A 20,314-nucleotide genomic window follows, 5' to 3' on the forward strand; every position below is an offset into this window, starting at 1 on the left:
AATCATTTTTGGATAAGGGACCCAGCATTTTCATTTTGCACCGGGCCCTGCAAATCATGTAGCCAGTCTTAGTCCACTTTTAGTTGTCTGCCCTTTAGTGTCTTTTGCAGTTTGAACTATGTAGGTGTGTTTTGTAGATATAAAAACTAAATGCCACGCAGGATAAAAACAAAGAAGTGCACATTTATTATTTGTTGCGCACATTTAGAAAGTGTTCTTATGTCCCCTGTGGTGCAGGAGCTGCTGCACACCCATGCAGGACACGTCCAGTCGCGTCTCGCCGACTCCCGGGACAGCCCACGTGACAGGCAACATGTACCGTCCCCTGCCAGGAGGGCCTGTCACAGACAGGTGTGCTCCAGGCCCACCCTGCTCCCACGCCGGCTTCCTGCTGCTGCCCAGGACAAGCCATATCAAGCTCCAGAGCTGGGCGGGGGGGAAAAGAGGCCCCCAAATTCCCTTGCTGCCCCCCACCTCTGGGCGTAGCTTCAGAGTCAGATGACACTGGCTGTCCTAAGCTAACATCCCAGCTCTGCTCGGAACTCAGGAAAGGATACCTGTGTGGACAGGAGACCCCTGTGGTGGGCAGGGACTTGGCTGTTGAAGACCCTGAAAGGACATCTTGTCCACCCCCTCTGGGCTGGGCCCTACCTCTGTTGTCTGGAGCCAGAAGAGAAAGTAGGCTGTGGCCTTAACTCTGCAGGGACAGAGAAGGACAGAGACGCCACGAGCTCTCCAGGCCCATCGTTCTAGTATTTGTCACAGACATTGATTTCTTGCCCAAATCATATATGTTGCAGTTTTTGCTCATTTCTTTCTAGGCTGCAGAAATTGGAATTCTCTGCCCCACAAATCTCGAAGGGCTGAATATGGCCTGAGCCGGGGAGCAAGCTTGGAGCACCTGCAGGACAAAAACGCCGGCGTCCGTGCCACCCCCACGGGCCGCTCAGCCTGGGAGAGAAGAGCACTGCTGCCCTCTGCTGGCCAGACCGCAGAGCGTCAGGGGGCCGTCCAGGGGGCTGGGTCCCCTTTGCCTTGTCTCTGGGGCAGCAGCTTTGAGTCCTCATGTCAAAAAATGTCCTTTTGTTGTTCCTGGAACGTGGCCTCTCACCTCCAGGCCTTGGCCCTTGATGCTCCCTCTCCTTGAAATGTTCTTCCTCCAGCTCCCAGGTGGCAGCTGCCTTCTTATTCTCTAGCCCTCAGGCCAAATGTCACCTCCTCAGGGAAGCCCTTCTGGATCACTTTGTCAAAATAGCACCTCATCCCAGCCCTTGTCTCTCTATCCCATTACTGTGTTTCACTTTGTGCATAGAACTTACCTGCTTTTTGAAAATATCTGCTTAAATTCTGTGTCTGTTGCCTCTCCCCTCACCAGAGCTGGGCTCGGGAGGGCAGGGTCCTGGTCTGTTTTGTCTGTCACTGGACCTCAGTGCATCGTGCATAGCAGATACTCAGACGTGCTTGTTGAAGGAGTAAATGAATGCATATCAACAACAGCAACTGGGACGTAAGCACAGCTTCTGGTCCTCAAAACCACACTCTAATGCAGGCAGGGCGCACATCACCCCCATTTGACAGACAAACAAACTGAGACTCAGAGATTTATGTCAGTTGCCTGAGCACCCAGCAAGGAGCAATGAGCCAGAGCCCTGGTGGCTTTTCCTGTGTTCCCTCAGTCCTGCACCCTGGAGGGAGCAGAGGGCTGTCTTGGGCCTGACGAGCTTCTGCCTGCAGTCCAGGCAGGGCCAGCACGAGTGTCGGAGCCTCACTGCTTGGCCTGATCGCCCAGGGAGGCTGAGCGGCACCACTGTCCACAGCTGTGCTTGTGGCCACAGGGGTCGGAGGTGGGACAGAGTGAGAAGGGCCGTCCACAGGAGACTCTAACCATATCTAGAGACAGTGGCCTGTCTGCAGAGATCCGCTTTCCAGAGCAGGAGCGTGTTTGGGGAGGGCAGGTGGCAGCAAGCTGGAGCCACTGAGGGAATTGTGACTTCTCCAGGCCAGGATTTGGCTATGACACTCTGGGCTTCATGCAGACCCCTGGGGGCCCAGCCCTGCCCTCCCTACACTCAGCCTGAAGCCCAGCGATAGGGCCAAGGGCTCTGGCCGCACATCTGGCCCCTGGGCTGAGCCTGGGCAGGCGGCAGGGCTGGAAGGGTTTGTCATCTGATCTCGAGCCGGGACGGCCAGGCCCAGGGCAGGCTGGCTCTCTCTGGGCGTCCAGAGCGGGAGCTCAGCAGCAGCTACTCCTTGACTGTTCCGGCGAGAGCTTGATGGAGTCTATGAGGTGATTCTCCAAGATGCTTCGGTACTGGGGAAGGAAAGGAGAAGTCAGCATGCACATCCCGAGATGCGAAGAGATAACATTCACAGCCTCCCCAGGTCCAAGTCAACCCCGAGCTCTTGCCATTTACGACATCGTTTTTACTCGATCGTGGCATCATCTGGCTCCTCAGCTTTCCTGCAAACTTGGCTGTGATTGCGTTTCCCGAGCAATCCTTTCTGCAGGCCCCGGCCCTCTCGGCAACACGTACACCTAACTGTGAAGTGAGCCGGCACTGCCCTGATGCGTGCGCCCTTCCAGTGGGGGTGTGACTGTGGGAGTCTGTCCCCGTGCCCTCGGCCTGGTCACCCCGGTGGCCCTGCCTTCAGGTGTGGCATCCTGAGGACCTCATAAAGGTGCTGTAGTTCCACTGGGCAGCCGCTAGCCAGACTGCTTCCTTCCCGAATGTGGCAATTTCGTCTTTCTCCAATTAACCCAAAGGGAACTGGGCCTCTCTGTGACATCTCAGGCCACTGGAGCTGGGGGCCCAACCAGCCCCAGCAGGGATGGTGTTGCTAACATTCTAGGACCCAAATCCCCTAGAGCAGGTGGGTGACTCTTCTTTAATTATCAGGGTGTTCTTAGTCATATTTTGGAATAACTAAAGACCTTAAACCTTGAATGTGGCCAAATTGGTACAGTAAAGTAACCTACCTACCTTCTCTGCTTTTAGAATGTTGACTGAGCACCTACCCTGGTCTCTCTATAGATGACTCACAAATTGCTATTTCTAGTCCAGAGCTCAGACATTTCCACCCGGTGTCTCCAGGAACCTCGAGTGCCATGTGCCCAAATGCACTTCATTACCCCTCGCTCTCACGAAGGCCCTGTCTTCTCCTCTATTCCCTATCTTGGCTCATGGCATCACGGATCCATTGTCCCTTCATTTGTCGAGCTAGAAACCTGGGGGCTAGGAAAAAAATCTCCAGCCCTCGCCTGACAACTGAAGAGATATTTAAGGAATCGAATTATTTCCACCTTACAGATGAGGAAGCTGAAGCTCAGAGAAGTCACATGCCTGCCAAGGGGGGCGTTTGAAACAACCAGGGCAGGATTCAAGCCCAGGTCGGTCTGATGGCAGATACCACACCTGTGACTTCCAGACCCTGATCAGCACATTTCCCCCATAAATGTGGGGGACTCACATGGGATTGCCAACCTCTTCTTTAACAAGACAGGATGTTAAAAAAGCAAACAAACAACAAGCAGACACGCTACTGTCTACGAACAGCACCGTGTCATAAAAGCGACACAGTAGGAAGGACACACTTTGAAGAATAAAGGACACGTCTTCCCCAGAAAGGACAGATACTATCTGTGCACAGGCACGGGCTGCGGGCTGACGGAAGCTGGCCTGTGACTAAGCATTTGGCAATCGCGGCGCCGTGTTTGTGGAGGACTGTTTATCACATGTCACCATACGAGTTCCAACGGCGCCCCTGGCATGCCAGGGCGATGCCGAATGGAAAGAACAGACCCGTCTGTGCTTTAGGAGCCGACTCCACTGCGACCACAAAGCCACACTTTGTGACCAAGCACTAAGACAGGGACGCCCGGCTGCTCCCTGTAGCTGGAGATGGTGAGGGCTGGGGGCTGGCAGGGGAGGCACAAGAAGAGCTCGCGGGGTCGGGGGGTCCTAAGATTTAGGCTCTGAGTGTAAGGGCGGCTAGCTGGAACCTTCTCCCTGCGCAGCCTCTAGAGGCAGCCGCTGCCTCTCTCCGTCTGGGACAGCCCCCAGCCGGGCCCTGGGCACTTCTCTCCAGGACAGCTGGCAGTGCACGGCCACCCGTGATGACCGCGGAGGTTTCCACATATTCAGAATCACTGCCACGATTATCTTCTCCCTCGTCTAAGGAGCCCGCCTCGATTAAATGTGGCGGAATGATAAACAAAAAAGATGAGACCCTTCCCGTGCCAATCTCTCATGGCCCCTTTCTGAGCTTCGAACTCCACCTCACACTGGCATTAAAACCCTGCTACTGCTTCCAGGCAGCCTTCCGTGATCTTGTCCTGCTCTCTCCCCACTCCCCTCCCCTGCAGCGTGGGATGTCTGTGCCCCTCCTCTGGGCCCCTTCACCAGGCTCTGCCCCAACACGCGACACTGAATTGCAGTCGCTCAGGTGCCTGTCTGCCCTCCTCATGAGACAGGGCCCCAAGCCCTGCACAGGGCCTGCCACTCAACACGTGCTTGTTGAACCACCACACCCCCAAGGGATCTACATCTATTCTTTTTTTTTTTTTTTTTTGAGACAGAGTCTCGCTCTGTTGCCACGGCTGAAGTGCAGTGGTGTCAGCCTAGCTCACAACAACCTCCAACTCCTGGGTGCAAGTGATCCTCCTGCCTCAGCCTCCCGAGTAGCTGGGACTACAGATGTGTGCCACCACTCCCAGTTAATTTTTTCTACTTTTAGTAGAGACGTGGTCTCACTCTTGCTCAGGCTGGTCTTGAACTCCTGACCCCGAGCCATCCTCTTGCTTTGGCCTCCCAGAGTGCTAGACTTACAGGCGTGAGCCACCTCGCCCGGCCCACATCTATTCTTTTTTTGAGACAGGGTCTCACTCTATCGGCCAGGCTGCAGTGCAGTGGTGCCATCATAGCTCACTATAACCTTGAACTCCTGGGCTCCGGTGATCCTCCTGCCACGCAGCCTCCCAAGTAGCTGGGACTACCACGCCTGGCTAATTATTCAATTTCTTTTAGAGATGGGGTCTCAGTATGTTGCTCAGGCTGGTCTTAAACTCCTGGCCTCAAGCGATCCTCCTGCCTTGGTCTCCCGAAGTGCTGGGATTACAAGTGTGAGCCACCGCATCCGGCCCTATTCATCTTTTTGACGGAAGGATGTCAGCAACTCCTGCAGGTTTGATATTTCACTTGGATAAATGCTTGGCACCATGGGGCTTCCCTCTTGCCAGTGAGGATTAGACCAGATCATCACTTTTCAAACCCTTACTAAATGAGAATCTTCGGGGGTGAGGTTCGGGACTGGAGTTTTCAGATACTCCACAAAGGACCCTGACAGCCCGACTGAGAGGCCAGTGACTACACGCTCTCGGGTAGGGCTGTGCCTGGCATTCTGTGCTTCCAGCACTGGAGTTTCACTGAGCCCATCAGCAAAACAGTTAGCTAAGACGACGAGCAGTCCTGTCCACCCGCATCCCTCCCTGTACTCAGGGGTTCTTCTCTGGAAGCTCCTGAGGTCCTCCCCACCCAGGGGCCAGTCTTGGCAGGTGTTTCCCCCACGGCTACTCACCCTCGACAGAGCCCGGCTGGCCAGCATCTCGAAGGCTTGCACCACGTTGATGTCGTTCTTGGCACTGACTTCAAAGTACGGAATATCCTTCTCCTTGCACCAGCCTTGGGCTACCTCCTGGGGCACCTGAATGAAGGGAAGAAATGATCACTGTTGTTGTGTCATCATCACCACCATCACCACCATGGTCACGTCACCACCGTGGCCACCATCACCACATCTGCATCACATTAGCACCATCACCACCACCATCACCGCCACGCCTGTTTATTGGGCAGACACCTTTCACGTGTCTGTAACTTTACACGTGTTATCTCTTAAATCCTCAACGTAAATCTGTGAGGTGGGTATTGTTAGCTCCATTCCACAGGTGAAGAAACTGAGGCCTGGAGGGAAAAAAACAACTTTGCTTTAAATATATGCAGCTGAGCAGGATTTGAACACAGGCCTGGTGGAATTAGAGCCCAGTGCACTATGCTGCCTTCCTAAGGTCTAAGGTCTAAGATCTTAGGAGCGTCTTCCTGCCATTGGCTCCTTCTTCAGTCCCTTCAAAGGGAGATGGACGCAGCAGACACGAGCCAGGAAGGGTGGGAAGAGAGGGCTTCCTTCCCCTGAGCCAGCTGGGTAGGCCCACGCTTGGGAGGCCTACATCTGGGCAGAGATTTGGGTCCCTGTTGACCCTTTTTACCCAGGATAGAGTCCTGGGAGTTAACAAGCTCGTACTATGGGCCAGGCACTGTGTTAGACAGTTTATCAGACATTAACTCATCTTAGCCTCTCAATGACCCTGTGAGATGAATGTTATTAGCTCCATTTTCTAGATAAGAGCACTGAGGCTCAGAGAGGTTCAGTGACTTGCCCCTGACCACACAGCTGGGAGAAGGCAGAGCTTGGATGCAGCCCCCACTCAGCACTCCCCTGGCATCTAAGCACTGTGTAAGAGCCATGCTTCTCCCTTTCCGTTTGTCCTGCTAGACTACAGGTTCCTTAAGCTCAGAGTCAAGACCTTTCAGCTCTTGGCCTGACACACGTGAGCCACGCAGCACAGGGGAATGAACACATCTCCACCCAAGTGCAAATGGCCGCTGACAGTTTGGAGATGTTGGATCGGAAATGCTCTGGCAGGTCTTTGAGTTACTTCCAAAGACGACTGGTACCACTAAGTTTGATGTCCGATTATTTTGGGTAGGAGGAAATGACAACATATCAAGCACTTGCTGTGCCTGGTATTTTATAACCATTATTTCAATTTATTTAGGGAGAACCAAGGTCTCTCTCATGGAGAAAGGACCGTTCTGCCGTCTCCCAGAACGCAGTGCAGGCAGGGGGAGAGCAGAGACTGCCCCTGTTCAAATTGTCTCTGTCACTCCTACAGGTTCTGGGAACATCTATCTTACTGGGATAAAAAGTATCATTGCTGTCCACTCTCTCTTTGGTCCTCATTTCTTTGGCTTCAGAAGTGACAGGAGGGCTCGGTGGCTCGTGGCTTTCTTTCACAATGCCTCTGTGTCCCCCAGCAGTACTCTGGCTTCGTGAGGCTCACAACCCAAGACTGGGGTGAAGGCTGGGATCAGCTAAGCAGCCTGAACTTTGGGGAGCCCAGGTGACACCCACATGCCCAGGAACAGCTGAACTTGGGCACAGCAGGCAGAATCCCCAGGCCTTAGTCCTGGCCCCTGACCTCTAAGATCCTCCTGCCTTTGGGAGAACTGATCCCAGAATTGGCCAAAAGTACTCCCTCCTGTGGGGCGTAGATGCCCAAGACATGGTGAATAGCCAAGAAGCCCCACGGCTCAGGCAGAATCCTGAGGTATCTCGTTAAAGAATAAAGGATGGCCAGGCCACTGAATATTATCATCTTTACTGGTAACATGCAAATAAATAATCATTAGAAATTAACACCTTATACCTTGATAGCATCTTAGGATCGCCAAGGGTTTTGTATCTTTTCAAGGCAAGGCCTGGACTTACACTCCTCATGGCTCGTTTCATTCTACCCTGCCCGGGCCTGGGCTCCCACTCCCCCAGGTGCCAAGCATTTAACTGGGCATGCAGGTGGTGCTCAGACGTTACAGTACAAATTGAAGTGAAGTGAAATGAAGTGAAGTGACCCTGCTTCTCCGGGAGGCAGGGGGAGTCTTTATATTTCATGGCATGAGTAGCTGAAGGGCAGGACGGGTGCCCGAGTTCACCCAGAGCTACCGGGAACACGCTCGCGGCTGCAGGTCACCGATCTCGGCCGAACCTGCCCTCTTGTCATGGCCGGGTCTGCCTGAGTGTCCAGCTAGGACGGACTTTTTGATCTCATTTTCCCTGCTCTTTCTCTGTTTGTTTTATATGAAATGACTGAATACAGACTCTGAATTATCAGTGGAGATTATGTTGCAAATTAACATTCTTTTTGCATCTCCCCCGCTACTCAACCTCAGAAAGTTGGCCTGGGAAGAAAGCCACCCAGACAGTACTTTTCTCTTTTCTCTTCCAATTCCAGCTACAGTTTCATGATTTTAAAGATCATCTCATCTTTTATTTATAAACTGAAAGTTATTTATAACTTAGGCTCTGACTCCAGAAATAAGCTCCGGGTGTGGTACTTGGGGACGTGAGAAGGATGAACATTCTCAAAGTGTTGCTTTCATTAATTCTGCTTTTGGTTGACAATATACTATTAACAGTTTACTTGTTACAGTTTTGCCGGCTCGTTGGGGGCCACACTTTTAACACAACTAGTCCAGTTTACATCATTTTATTTATGATGTTTTCCATCTCATACGCATCTAAAATGATCGATTATGCAAGTGTTAAAATTAGCATGTCAAGTACTAATTACTAAACTATTATTAAAAATAACAAAGAATATTTTTAGGAACCATGATCCTAATTCTATGAATCAGTGGTAAATCAGAAATTACCCACCTGAGCATAGACCAAAGAATTCACATCCCAGTGAATAAATTCCTTATAGCATAGATGCTAGCAAAGCTTTCTAATAAACTAATTTTTTTTCACTATTACATTACATAGAAGGAGTAGGGACTTTCTTTAAAGCTAAGTCACTAAGTTCTTTAAAATCATTCTGGCAAAAAATATATTCATGCATATACACCCCTATATGTGTGTGTATATATGCATATACACACGGGTGTGTGTGTGTGTGTGTATACTTGTGTGTGCTTTCATTGTGGTAAAATACACAGAACATAAAATTTACCATTTTAAGCATGCACTTCAAGGGCATTAATTAGTTATATTCATGTGGTTGTGCAACCATCACCACTATTTATCTCCAGAACTTTCTCATCTTCCCAAATCTAGCCATATATATATATGTATATATATATTAGAGACAGGGTGGAGATAAGTGGGTCTTGCTATGTGGCCCAGGCTGGACTTTAACTCCTGGCCTCACGTGATCCTCCCACCTCAGCCTCCTGAGTAGCTGGGGTGACAGGGGTGCACCACCGCACCTGGCATCTAGCAATATATTTTTAAATATTCATTTTCTTTGTATTAAGTAGGAAAGGCCGCTGTATTTCCCCAGCCCATCCCTTGGAGATGGTAAGAAAGGGGATATCAGTTGCATCATTTCCTTTAATGACTTCTCAGGGAGTCGGGGTTCTGGTCTCCATTCCACTGACGGGAACCTAGACGGGCCGCGAGGTGCACGGGCGGGCGAGTGGATGTGAGCCTGGCGCTCCCTCAGCCGCCCTCAGCGGCACCTTCTCCGTTTCCTCACACCATCCAGGGCCTGGCAGAGCCCTGGCTAGGTCTGTGCAGAGCCTGACAATCTCGGGTCTGGGAGTGAGAGTCCCTCTGCTCTCCCCGCCCACCTCCTCCTCGCCACTTGCTGTCGTCATGCCACTATTGCTCCCTCACCTCTGCCCCTCCTGCACCACCTCCCTCCAAACCCCTTCCCCACCTGCCTTGTTGAAAGACAAACTCCTCTCATCCTCCATGCTCCAGGATCCTCCCTCCCAGTCCCGCCTGGCAGAGCCCTGGCTCTTCCTGGGGTCTCTGCTGTCCTCCTGGCCTGCCCCCTGGGGCTATTTGCATGCTCTGCTCATGCAGGTCCCAGAGAGGCAGTGGCTTGCCTGGTCCTTCACCACTCCTTTCAAACCTTTGTTCCTCCTCTCTGCAAATCAAAGCTCACCCCCCTGAGGCTTGGATGGGCCGCTCTACCCCTGGGAGGCATCGCTGCCCTTCTGGCCTGCAGGTGCCCCTCATTCACTGGACTCTTGCAACCGGGCGAGGCTTCCTCCTCCCTCAGCAAACAGCTGCCCTCCCACCCTCTGTCCAGGGCAGCCTCGTCTTCCCAGGGTCACTGTGACATGAACCCTGGCCTCCCTCCCCCCTCTCTTAGACCACCTCAGGGTTCTCACCTGCAGCTGGCCCCAGGGCGGGGAAGAAAGGGAGACACCTTGGCTTTGAATGACCTCAGGTTGTTATCTGAGGCTGGATATTTGTAATTAGAGAGTTGACACTGAGTTTCCAACCTGAAGTGACCGTAGAACTGATGACTGCTAGATATTTATTATATAGGGGGCATCTACCCGAACCCAGAACACAGGACGGGCTTCTTGGGACAGACTTCTCCTTTGCAATTTCATTCTTATGTGTTCCAAAGCCTGCTGGTCATCTCCAACAAGTTGTTCTACAGGCTCCTCAAACTCGGCATGTCCACACCAAACACGTCGCTTTATGAACAGGAAGTTCTCCTTTCCCGCGGTGGCTCAGCTGGAAGCATCGTCCCTCCCTCCTGCCTTCTATCCATCAGCACACTTAATTGTGCCAAACGATGCCTCCTTCTATTGCTTTTCTCTGTTTGAACCACTGTGAAAGTGTAGTTCAAACGTGATGGCTCCGTTCCCCATTACTTTTCTCCATTTGAAGCACTAAGAAAACTTAGTTCAAACAGCTTTTTTGGGTGTCATTTGGGCTTCGTTTCACACCAGAGCACCTTTTACAAATTAAGTCTACCTACACTCTTTCCTTGTTAGCGGGTGATAGTTGAAAGGGCTCTCTCCGCGGCGGCCCTGTGACGGCCGGCACCTGAGCCGGTGGAGCGGACCAGCTCTCAGGTGGTTCAGCTAATGATCCAGAATATTCTTAAGCTAATAAAAAACCATTACTTCCCTAGAAAACTTATAGATCCAAGAATTTATAACTGCAGGCCCCCCATCTGACCCTAGGCAGAAATTCTGTTGTTCCACAGATTAATTCAAATTCCACCGAGACCTGACTCCTGCCGATCTCTGATGCCTTAGCTGCTCCTCTCCCTGTCTCCAGACAAAACTGTCCTCGGTTTTCACTCACATCATGCTGTTTCTTCAGCCTGGAACCCGCCTCTTGTAGGAAGTCTGCCATATATTCTGGGCTGGGGTAGATGTCCCTTTATTGTGGTCCCCAAATATCCAAGATACGTCTCTCTCTATCGCTGCATTTACTGTATTGTACCACGATTGTCTTTTACAGTGTCTGTATCCACTACTAGACTGTGAAATTCCGGAAGTGAGGACTGTGCCTGATTCAGCTCTGTACGTGCGGGACCTAACACCGTACCTGGCACATAGTGGGTGCTCACATGTTTTTTGAATGAATGAATGAATGAATCGATGGTACCTTCCGGTCAGCCAGATCGATTTTGTTCCCCAGCAACACCATGGGGTAGGATTCCTCCATGGGGACAATCTTGGCCAGAACATCGCCCCGCCAGATATCCAGGGCTTCGAAGGACTCCAGGTCGGTGACATCGAAAGCCAGGACACAGCCATCGGAGCCTTTGTAGAATGTGGACACCATGGAGCGGAACCGCTCCTGACCGCCCGTGTCCCAGATCTGCAGGGGAAGAGCAGCCGCCCCGAGGGGCCATCGTGGTGAGTGGCTGGAGTCAGGCCCACCTGGGTTGGTTATTTCGTGTCAAGGCTTCCTTTTCCAAGTAGGGAGCAGGAAGCCCTGGTACAGGTGGCATGTGGTCCTTGTGGCACTTTGTCCCACCCATGCAAACTATGACACCTTTACAGTAACATTTAGCATCCTGAGAGTACTTTCACCTCTGAGCTCTCATTTTTCCTCTGGGTCATCAGGGCAGGGGTTGTTGTTCTCATCTGACAGATTTAGAAACTTGGACGTTGGGAGTGACTTGCCCAAAGCCACCCGCCAAGTTTTCCAGGGAACCTGAGACTAGGTGTGGGGCCTCCCAGCTCCTGCTGCATTAGTGCTTTTCCTTCTAGACCAGGCATCAGCATTTTTTTTTTTTCTGTAAAGAGCCAGATAGGAAATATTTCAGGCTTTGTAGGCCGCACAGTCTCTGTTGCAACTACTCAGCTCTGCCATTACAGTGCAAAAGACAGCAAATAAACAAATGGATGTGGCTGTGCCCCAGGGAAAACATATTTACAAAAAAGCAGGTGGTGGACCAGATTTGGCCCATGAGTTGAAGTTTGCCCATCTCTGCTCTAGACCATCCTAGCTTCTGGTGCACATTGCTACACGAGTGGCTGTCCAGGGGGTGTGGGGTGACTTTCAGGTGTTTGCAAGTTGAAGTGGGAAAGGGAGGGCTGCTCACCTGTAGCTTCAAAGTTGTGTCACCCAGCATGATAATCTTGGAGAGGATGCTGGCCCCCAGCGTGGTCTGGTATTCCTCGTAAAACGTTTTATGCACATATTGGTGAAGGAGAGAGGTCTTTCCCACACTGAGGAAAAACCCCAGACTCGTGTGAGCACACACATGCAAGCACACACGCACATACACTCACACCATCCTCAGAATCTTATCATGCCCCTCCTGCCACTATCTCTCCCTGAGATTCTGAATTTCTAATGTCTGTGGTCCATGGACCACACTTCGAGTAGCAAGGGACTGGGAAATTATTTCTAGAAGCAGACACCAATCAAAGTGAGCAGACTGGTTTGGAGAGAACTGAATATCTCATAGCAATGCTCGGTTTTCCCTGTGTGCGGTAGGAGATAGGAGGGCAGACAGACGCTCAGTGGCTTGTCTAATTCACACAGCTGGTTCCTGCAGAGTTACTGCAGAGCTGGGGCCAGAAACCATCTGCTTACTCCCAGCCTTTTTTTCCCAACTAAGCTCCCTTCCTTGGGGTGAGATGCACTTCCTGGTGCCTCCCTGAATCAAAAAAGGGACCCATGGCAGGTGGGAACACACCCTTGAGGTCTCATTGTCTTTAAGTAAGAGGCTGCTTCCCAACTCCCAGAGCTGAGCTGAGCTTACCCAATGGCTCCAACGATGATGAGTTTCAGGTCCACTTTCTTCCGAGGATTCATGGAGGGGATTCAGAGCCTGTAGGGAAACAGAGGTCATCCACAGAGGTGATCCAGTGTCCCCTGTGGTCATTGTCACTGAGGCTGGCCTCAGCTTTCCCCTTTTCCATGGGCAGGTCACTGCCCTGGCCCAGTACTAGGTGGGGTTGTTCTCTGAAAGAGGCACAAAATTCAGTGAGCCTTACATGCCCTCCCCCCACTACCCGTGGGGACCTCCTCGGGGCTGGCAGGATGGTGCCCCACAGGACAGGCAAACCTCTCATCCTTCACCTCTACCGACCCTGCTCCCGGAGGCAGCCTGGAGCGCCAAGAGGGCAGGACAGGATTGAACAGAGGCCACGCAGACAGCCAAGCCTGGAGCCGGCGATGGAGGGCAGTGCGGGAAGAAGTGATGGGGGGTGGGCAGGACAAGGCGTTCATTGTCAGGAACACCCAGAGTCTTTGGATGGAAGAGCACCCCTCCCCCAGCCCAGAGAGTTGCTGCAATCGCAGAATCAAAAGGCTCTTCTCTAATGCAGCTGGTGGGAGTGTAATTGGTACATGTTTCTGGAAAGCTATTGGCAGCAAGTGTTGAGAGCCTTAAAAATGTTCCTGCCCTCCACTTCTAGGAATTCGTCCTAAAGAAATAATCCAAAATGTAGGTAAAGATTTTTTTCAAGAATGTTCTTCACAGTAGTGTTTATAAACATCCAACAATGAAGAAGTGGTTAAATCAGGGCACACAATGAACTATTAAGTAGTCATTAAAATGAAGTTTTTGAGTGTTAATATATTATAATAATGAGAGAAAAAGCTCATGCCCTAGGATCCAAGTGAAAAACAGAAGATGCTAAGCTGTGCATACAATACCTCCCCAAATATTTAAATGAGTTCCTATTTGCGCAAAAAAGGCCTAGAAAGGAATATATAAAAAATTTACATCCAGCAATCCCAGTAGTGGGTATATAGCCAAAGGAAATGAGATCAGTATGGTAAAGAAACATCTGTAGTTCATTGCAGTCTATTCATAATGGCCAGGATATAGAATCAACCTAAGCGCCCATCAACAGATGAATGGATAGAGAAAATGTGGCACATACAAATAGAGACTATTCAGCCTTAAAAAAGAAGAAATCTTATCCTTTACACACAGATGAACCTGGAGGACTTTACGGTAAGTGAAATAAACCAGGCACAAAAAGACAAATACTGCGTGATCTCACTTATATGTGGAATCTAGGAAAGTCGAACTCACAGGTAGAGGGTGGACTGGTGGTTGCCAGGGGCTGGGGTGGGTGGTTGGGGAGATGTTGGTCAAAGGACACAAAATTTCAGTTAGATAGGAGAGGAATACTTTCAAGAGACCTATTGCCCAACGTGGTGACTACAGTTAATAGCAACATATTGTAATCTTGAAAATTGCTAAGAGAGTATATTTTAAGTGTTCTCACACAAAAATAAGTATGTGAGGTAATGGATATGTTAATTAGCTTGACTTAGCATTCCACAGTGTATACATATTTTAAAACATGTAATGCATGGTAAATATGTACAATTTTTATTTGTCAATTAAAAATGTAAGTGATTAATTCTGAGTGGTAGGAAATTACATGATTTTAATTTTGTTCTCTATGCTTTTTAGTATGTTCCAATTTTTTTTCAATAACAAGTATATCTTGTTCCTATAAGAGAAAATATATATATGTGTGTGTATATATATATATATATATATATATATTTTTTTTTTTTTAACAAGGTAAAGCGAAACTGTCACAGAGGTCTGTGCTTAACTGGCTCTTTGGTTTCACCCTATGTGCACACGTACATATGCACTATTCCCAACTCCTGGGTCTTTTATCATTGGATGCACCAGGCTGCTGAGCAAACCTTATTCGATTCTGCGCCGCTGAGGTGTCAGAAGTTGGGCAGCTTGTGTTTCCCCTGGTACTTGGAAAAAGATGTAAATTGGATGTCCTGAGGCCTTGGTTCTCACTTTGCTACTGTGTGACCTTGGGCCAGTTACTTCCCCTCTCTGAGTCTTGGCTTTGCAACTGGGGAATGAGGCCACTGAGCCCTTAGGGTGCATCTCACACTTTAAGCTAACATTTACCTGGCAGGCCCTGTGCTGAGGGCTTTGTGAATATGCAAATAAATAATACACATATTGTTGTAAGGGTTAAATGAATTAACACATTATTATAACACATTATTGTGACATATTCACTGGCACAAATTAAGGACTCAAGAAATGTTAGCCATTTTATCACACACAAAAATAGCCTGTGGGATTGACACTGTTATCATCTCTGTTTGGCCGCTGAAGAAACATGTTTAGAGAAGTTAAGCAGTTCATCCCTGAAGACATAGACCTTGGAAGTGGTGCAGCCTGAATTTGGGGCTGGAATTGGAGTCTGGACTTTACTCCAGAGACTACACACTTAACTGCTAGGTTCTGTGTCTGCAAAACTAGAACGAGGATCACACCCCCTGCCCGGTGATGGCCCTGCCAGAGAGCTCAGGGGCTGGATGAGTGAGGATTTGACACGGGGAGCCCAGCTGTGTGCTTATGAGGGGAGCGCTGGGGTGGGCGGGGGAGGTAGAAAGTGTATGTGATGTATGCAACAGAGCATGGATGTGCACCGTGTGTAAAGCACTCCTACAGATGACAAAAGATGACATACCAGTAGAAAAACGGGCAAAGAATATGAACAAGTAACCAACTGAAGTCTTATAAAGCAGCAGTTCCCACCCAACCTTTTTGGCACCATTAACTAGTTCCATGGAAGACAATTTTTCCACGGACGGGGGTCGGGGGGAATTCGGAGCTTAGGCAGTGATGCGAGTGATGGGGAGCAGCTGTAAATACAGATAGAGCTTCGCTTGTTCACTGCTGCTCAACTCCTGCTGTACAGCCCGGTTCCTAAATTTCATGGAAGACCATCTTTCCAGGGTTGGTAGGAGGAGGTGGAGCTCGGACGGTGACACGGCCCAAGAGTTGGAGACCGCAGTTATAAAGGATTAGTAAGCTTTGAAAAGATACTCAACCTTACTAATTATCAAGGAAATAAAAATTGTTCAAAATACCGTTTTTTTTCACCCATCAGAGTGGCAAACATTTTAAAAGATTGATGCCAATATTTAGGGTTAGCAAGTGTGCGGGGGAAACACTCCAGTATATTGTTGATAGAGTGTGGATTGGCACAGTCCTTGAAGGGCAATTTGACAATATCAAAACTTAATATGCACATACCGTAGGTTCTTATGCTAGGAGTTTATTAATATCCTACAGAAATACTCACGCATATGCGCAGACACATATTTGTACAAAGATGATTGCCAAAGCATTGCTGCAATCCACATGTCCATCAGTATCCTAATCCATTCATACTGTGCAACACTAGGTAGTTTTAAAAAGATGAAGTAATAAAATATTATAGAAAGGTAAACATGATAATTTAGGTTAAAAAAAATCACTGAACATTTTGTATAGCATGATGCTAATCGTATAAAAACAAACAACAGCCCTACATACGTGACTATATGCTTAATATTATATATACGCTTGTCCTGTAAATACACAGAAAGCTATGGTAGATACCTCCTAAATGATTAACAAGAAGAGAGGGGAAAGTTAGATTAGAGGCTAAAAGCTAATTTTATTTTATATGTTTTGTTTTAAAATTTGTTACACAAGCTTAAGTTGTTTTTGTAATTAAAAGTGTGAAATAAAGACTCAACATTTCTTTAAAAAGACCTTGTGGATGGATTGCAGCCCAAATGTGACTCCCTAATAGGATGAATCGCTTTTGTGTCTGGACAGCAGAGGGAGGCTGCCTGGTACCATGCAGTGCTCTTGAGTTTTGGGGTCAGAGTTCTCATCCCAGCTCTGCACATTTGTGAGCTTGGATGCGTTACTTGGCCTTGGGCAGCCTGTGCCCGCAGGGGTAAAATGGGCATCGCTCCTGGCTGTGGCTGCCTCTGCAGGTAGCATGTGTCATGTGCTTACAGCACGACAGGCTCCCCACGTTTGGAAAGATCCAGATAAATGTTCAACAGCTGGGAGTGGGGAGGAGCGTAGGGGCCAGAGACCTGATTTGCAGTGCTTGCCACTTTCTATGATGTCACTACTCCCACGATGGCTGATTCAAGCCACCAGTGTAGAGCCTGCACCAGCACACTGCTGCAAAGGCCACTTTATCCAGTCTCTCAGCCGTGCCTGAGCCCTCTCTGACACATGCATGGAAAGATAGAACCAGACCTGCCTCGTGGAGCTTCTTCTCCCTACTAGGGGTGAATTTCTCCTGCAGGGTCACATGGAAATGCTCAATCCCTCCGCCAGCCCTTCTGAGGTTAGAAGTCTTCCCTTTGGGTTTCAAGTCTTCTTCAGAGCCTTGCACTTGTCTCAGCTTTAACTTTGAGCTGTCCCTGCTCACCACCACCCTGGCCCCCTCCCCTGCATGTGGCTCAGAGTGTGTCGCCCTGCAGCTTGCACTGCCCCACTCCCAGAAGGGGAGGAATTTGCTGAGGCTGCTGTTTAAAAATAGCCTGGTCCTTGGGTCTGGGATCACTAGCAAGAGCAAGAGAGTGACCAGGACTGGGTCAGTGGCAAGGGTGGGGGGTGCGGTCCGCTTAGGGGTAGACACAGGCTGGCTCACCTGGGCGGCATATGCAGATCTCAGATGGTGGCTGGAGTCCCTGCCCATGTCCTCTCTGCTAGGCTTTGGCAATGACTGTCATTTTAAACCTCCTCCCACCCACTCAGCTGACTCATGCTTCAAAGGAAGACATCCTCCTAGAGGCCAGTCTGAGTCATCCTCCACTGTTAAGTAAGAGTGAAAAGCAGGATTGGAAAAGCAGGATTGGACACTGCCTTCAGCCAGACCAGGTCTACACAGAGCAGAACCCGCGGCGACCCACTCCCCACTGGGTGTGACCAGCTCTTCTCCCACTCTGGCCTGGCAGCACTTCTAAGCCCCGAGCCTTGGCCCTGCCCATGTGCCAAAGCTACAATGTAGCTGAGTCCCTGTGCAGTAAGAAAAACTGAGTTGTCCGGCTGGGGGGCAGTGGTACAAGCCCTCTTGGACCTGCCCTGCTCTCACCTTCTCACTTCCCGTCCCTCCCTACCCCACTGGTCCCAGCCGGGACCCAGGCACTGTCTTCTCCTGCGTTTGTGTTGGGTGAGGAGTCATTTCTGCTGACAGGGGGGCCAGTGAGCAGGGGCAGCTGAGAATTCTGAAGCCGACACAGTCGTCCCCACTCCCATCACTTTATCTTACCTGGCTCCTTGCCCTACTTTTCAGCACCCCGCCCCCAACCCAGATACCACACCTTGGAAAATGACAAATACATCCACCCTGAAAAATAATGGGACTCACCATCTTGGGAGTAAAGTTTGCGAAAAGAGGCTCTCTAGGGAGTACAAGGCTTTGCTGCTTCCTAAGAACACACACGACTCTGCCTTCCCACTCAAACCCTGGCAGGTCCAGACCCGCTCCCTCCGGGAAGTGCCCCCACACCCCTGGTTTCAGGAGGCTCAGCACTCTTGTTCTGTAAGTTCTTTGTAGATATTAGTCCTGTCTCCCCAAGGAGACTGGCCATGCCTGAGGGCGAGACTGTGCCTCGCACCTCTCTGTATCCCCCCTGCAGACCCTGACTGATGCTGGGATTACAGAGGCTTCCACAAATAGCCATCCATCCAACTGTCCCTCTGTTTATCCATCCATCCGTCCAGCTCATGTATCTCGTGCCTACTATGCACCAGCACGATGTAGGTCTGAGGATACCGGCAAGTTACTATCTTGCTGGGACCCGTGTGGTAGGGGATTGATCTTTAAGCCCCTCTAAATTATTTTTACTTATACATAATGTGTAGAAATTATAGAGCACTTGCAGTTTACAAAATGCCATTATAGCGCAGTGGATTCCTGAGTCAAGACTAAGTAGTTAGCGGCAAGCTGGGCCTAGAACCCAGATCTTTCCCCCTCCATTCATTGGCTCCCCTAGCATTGCAGCAGTGCTCCTGGAGAAGCATTTACGATTTAGAACAAGAGGGATAATCTCCCACTCCGGGGGCTACCCTTCCCCTGATGAGACCCTTTGGCCGACACAGCTCCCTCCCGGAAGGTACCCTGTCCGTGTGGCAAGGGGACTCCGGGTGCCAACAGGACTCAGCCCACCTGAAGGGTCTAGTTTCTGGCAGGTCCTGCAGGCTTGAGGGAGCAGCGCTGCCCTCTTCTGACTGAGCTGGCAGCTGCGTCCTGCCTCGGTCCTGAGCTGGGCCCCAGTTCCCCGGGCAGGCAGGGAAGTCCTTTCTTGCTGTCACTCCCCGGGAGTTTCTCCAGGGTGGGGCTCTCTGGACTGGATCTAAACCCTGCAGCTGCCAGGTTCTAAGCCTCATCGTTGCACCCCCTTTCTCCACTCCTCCACCCAAACTGGCAAATAGCCCCTGGGGCTGCTGGGGCAGACAGAAGGACCGAGAGAAACTTCCAGAGCACTTACTGCTGTGGCTGAGCAGCACTCAGCCTCCGAAGCCAGATGGGGTTTCTCTGTGAGTCTGGAGATCTCTTCTTAGAGCAGCAGTCTTGGCTGGGCCACAGGAAAAAGACTTCGGGAGCAAAAAAGAGATTGCTGAGGTCAGGCTTCCTCCCTCTGGGTTTTCCTCCTCTCTGTCTCTCGGGCACAGACTTGGGAAAGTTGCAAAAGAGGCTGGGCTGTGTGATCTCAGCTGTGTGGGTGGAGGGGGTGGAGTGGAATGGGAAAGCAAGCTTTCTGAGCTTTGGGGCTGAGGTTTCTGGACTTGGGGCGCCTTGAGAATGCAGCCGATGGGGACTCTGGCCTGTAGGGGGGAGGGTGGGAGCTCACGGGTCAGGGTGCCTGCAGGGTAACGTGCCGAGTTTGTGGGCACCATAAAGCGTCTCTGGCTGGGTTTAGGACCTTCTGCCTGCGCTGCTGGAAGCCACCCAGTAAAGGGGCCCTTTAGTTTGTTGAAGGTTTAGGTACACACGTGTGGTAGATTCAGTCCCACCACCAGCCTGGTAGGAAAAGGTTCTGGTCCTCGTGCCTTTCGCTCAGCCCAGTACTCCACGTACACACACCCCTCCCCACTCCACACCACACATACACACGCACACACACGCACAATCCACCACACCAGGCTTGTAAGATGTGAGACAAGTCCTGACATCGCCCTGGGCCTCTCAGGTGAGGATGTGTGACCCAAACGAAAGTATATAGGAGACTACAGCACTTTAAAATGCTGTTAGGATGAGAAGAAATCGGTAAAAGATCTTGGGACACATGAAAAATCAGAGTGAAAGGACACCCCCAAAAGAAAACAATAACTCCATCCCAATGGAAACCAAGCAAAACAAGAATATTGAAATGACCGATAAAGAATTTTGAATATGGATTGTAAGGAAGCTCAATGAAATACAAGAGAAAATAGAAACCTGACACAAAGAAACCACAAAAACAATGTAGG

General features: G+C 50.2%; 1 protein-coding gene across 2 annotated transcripts; it reads right to left on the bottom strand.

The window, feature by feature from the left end:
- Positions 1 to 163: 163 nt before the first annotated feature.
- On the bottom strand, positions 164 to 19,521 carry RAB7B (RAB7B, member RAS oncogene family). Of its 2 annotated transcripts, none has more exons than XM_045536566.1 (6): positions 19,333 to 19,521; positions 12,806 to 12,874; positions 12,140 to 12,266; positions 11,194 to 11,409; positions 5,575 to 5,700; positions 164 to 2,311 (listed from the first exon to the last, which is right to left on the bottom strand). In XM_045536566.1, exons 2-6 carry the CDS (start codon positions 12,856 to 12,858, stop codon positions 2,234 to 2,236), a joined length of 600 nt encoding a protein of 199 aa, XP_045392522.1. In that variant the 5' UTR covers positions 12,859 to 12,874; positions 19,333 to 19,521; the 3' UTR covers positions 164 to 2,233. The 2 variants fall into 2 exon arrangements, with proteins under 2 accessions (XP_045392522.1, XP_045392523.1); XM_045536567.1 differs by lacking the exon at positions 19,333 to 19,521 and adding an exon at positions 17,490 to 17,578.
- Positions 19,522 to 20,314: the final 793 nt, after the last annotated feature.

This window comes from Lemur catta, chromosome 23 (genome assembly GCF_020740605.2).
Source record: "Lemur catta isolate mLemCat1 chromosome 23, mLemCat1.pri, whole genome shotgun sequence".
In the NCBI taxonomy this organism is placed as follows: domain Eukaryota; kingdom Metazoa; phylum Chordata; class Mammalia; order Primates; family Lemuridae; genus Lemur; species Lemur catta.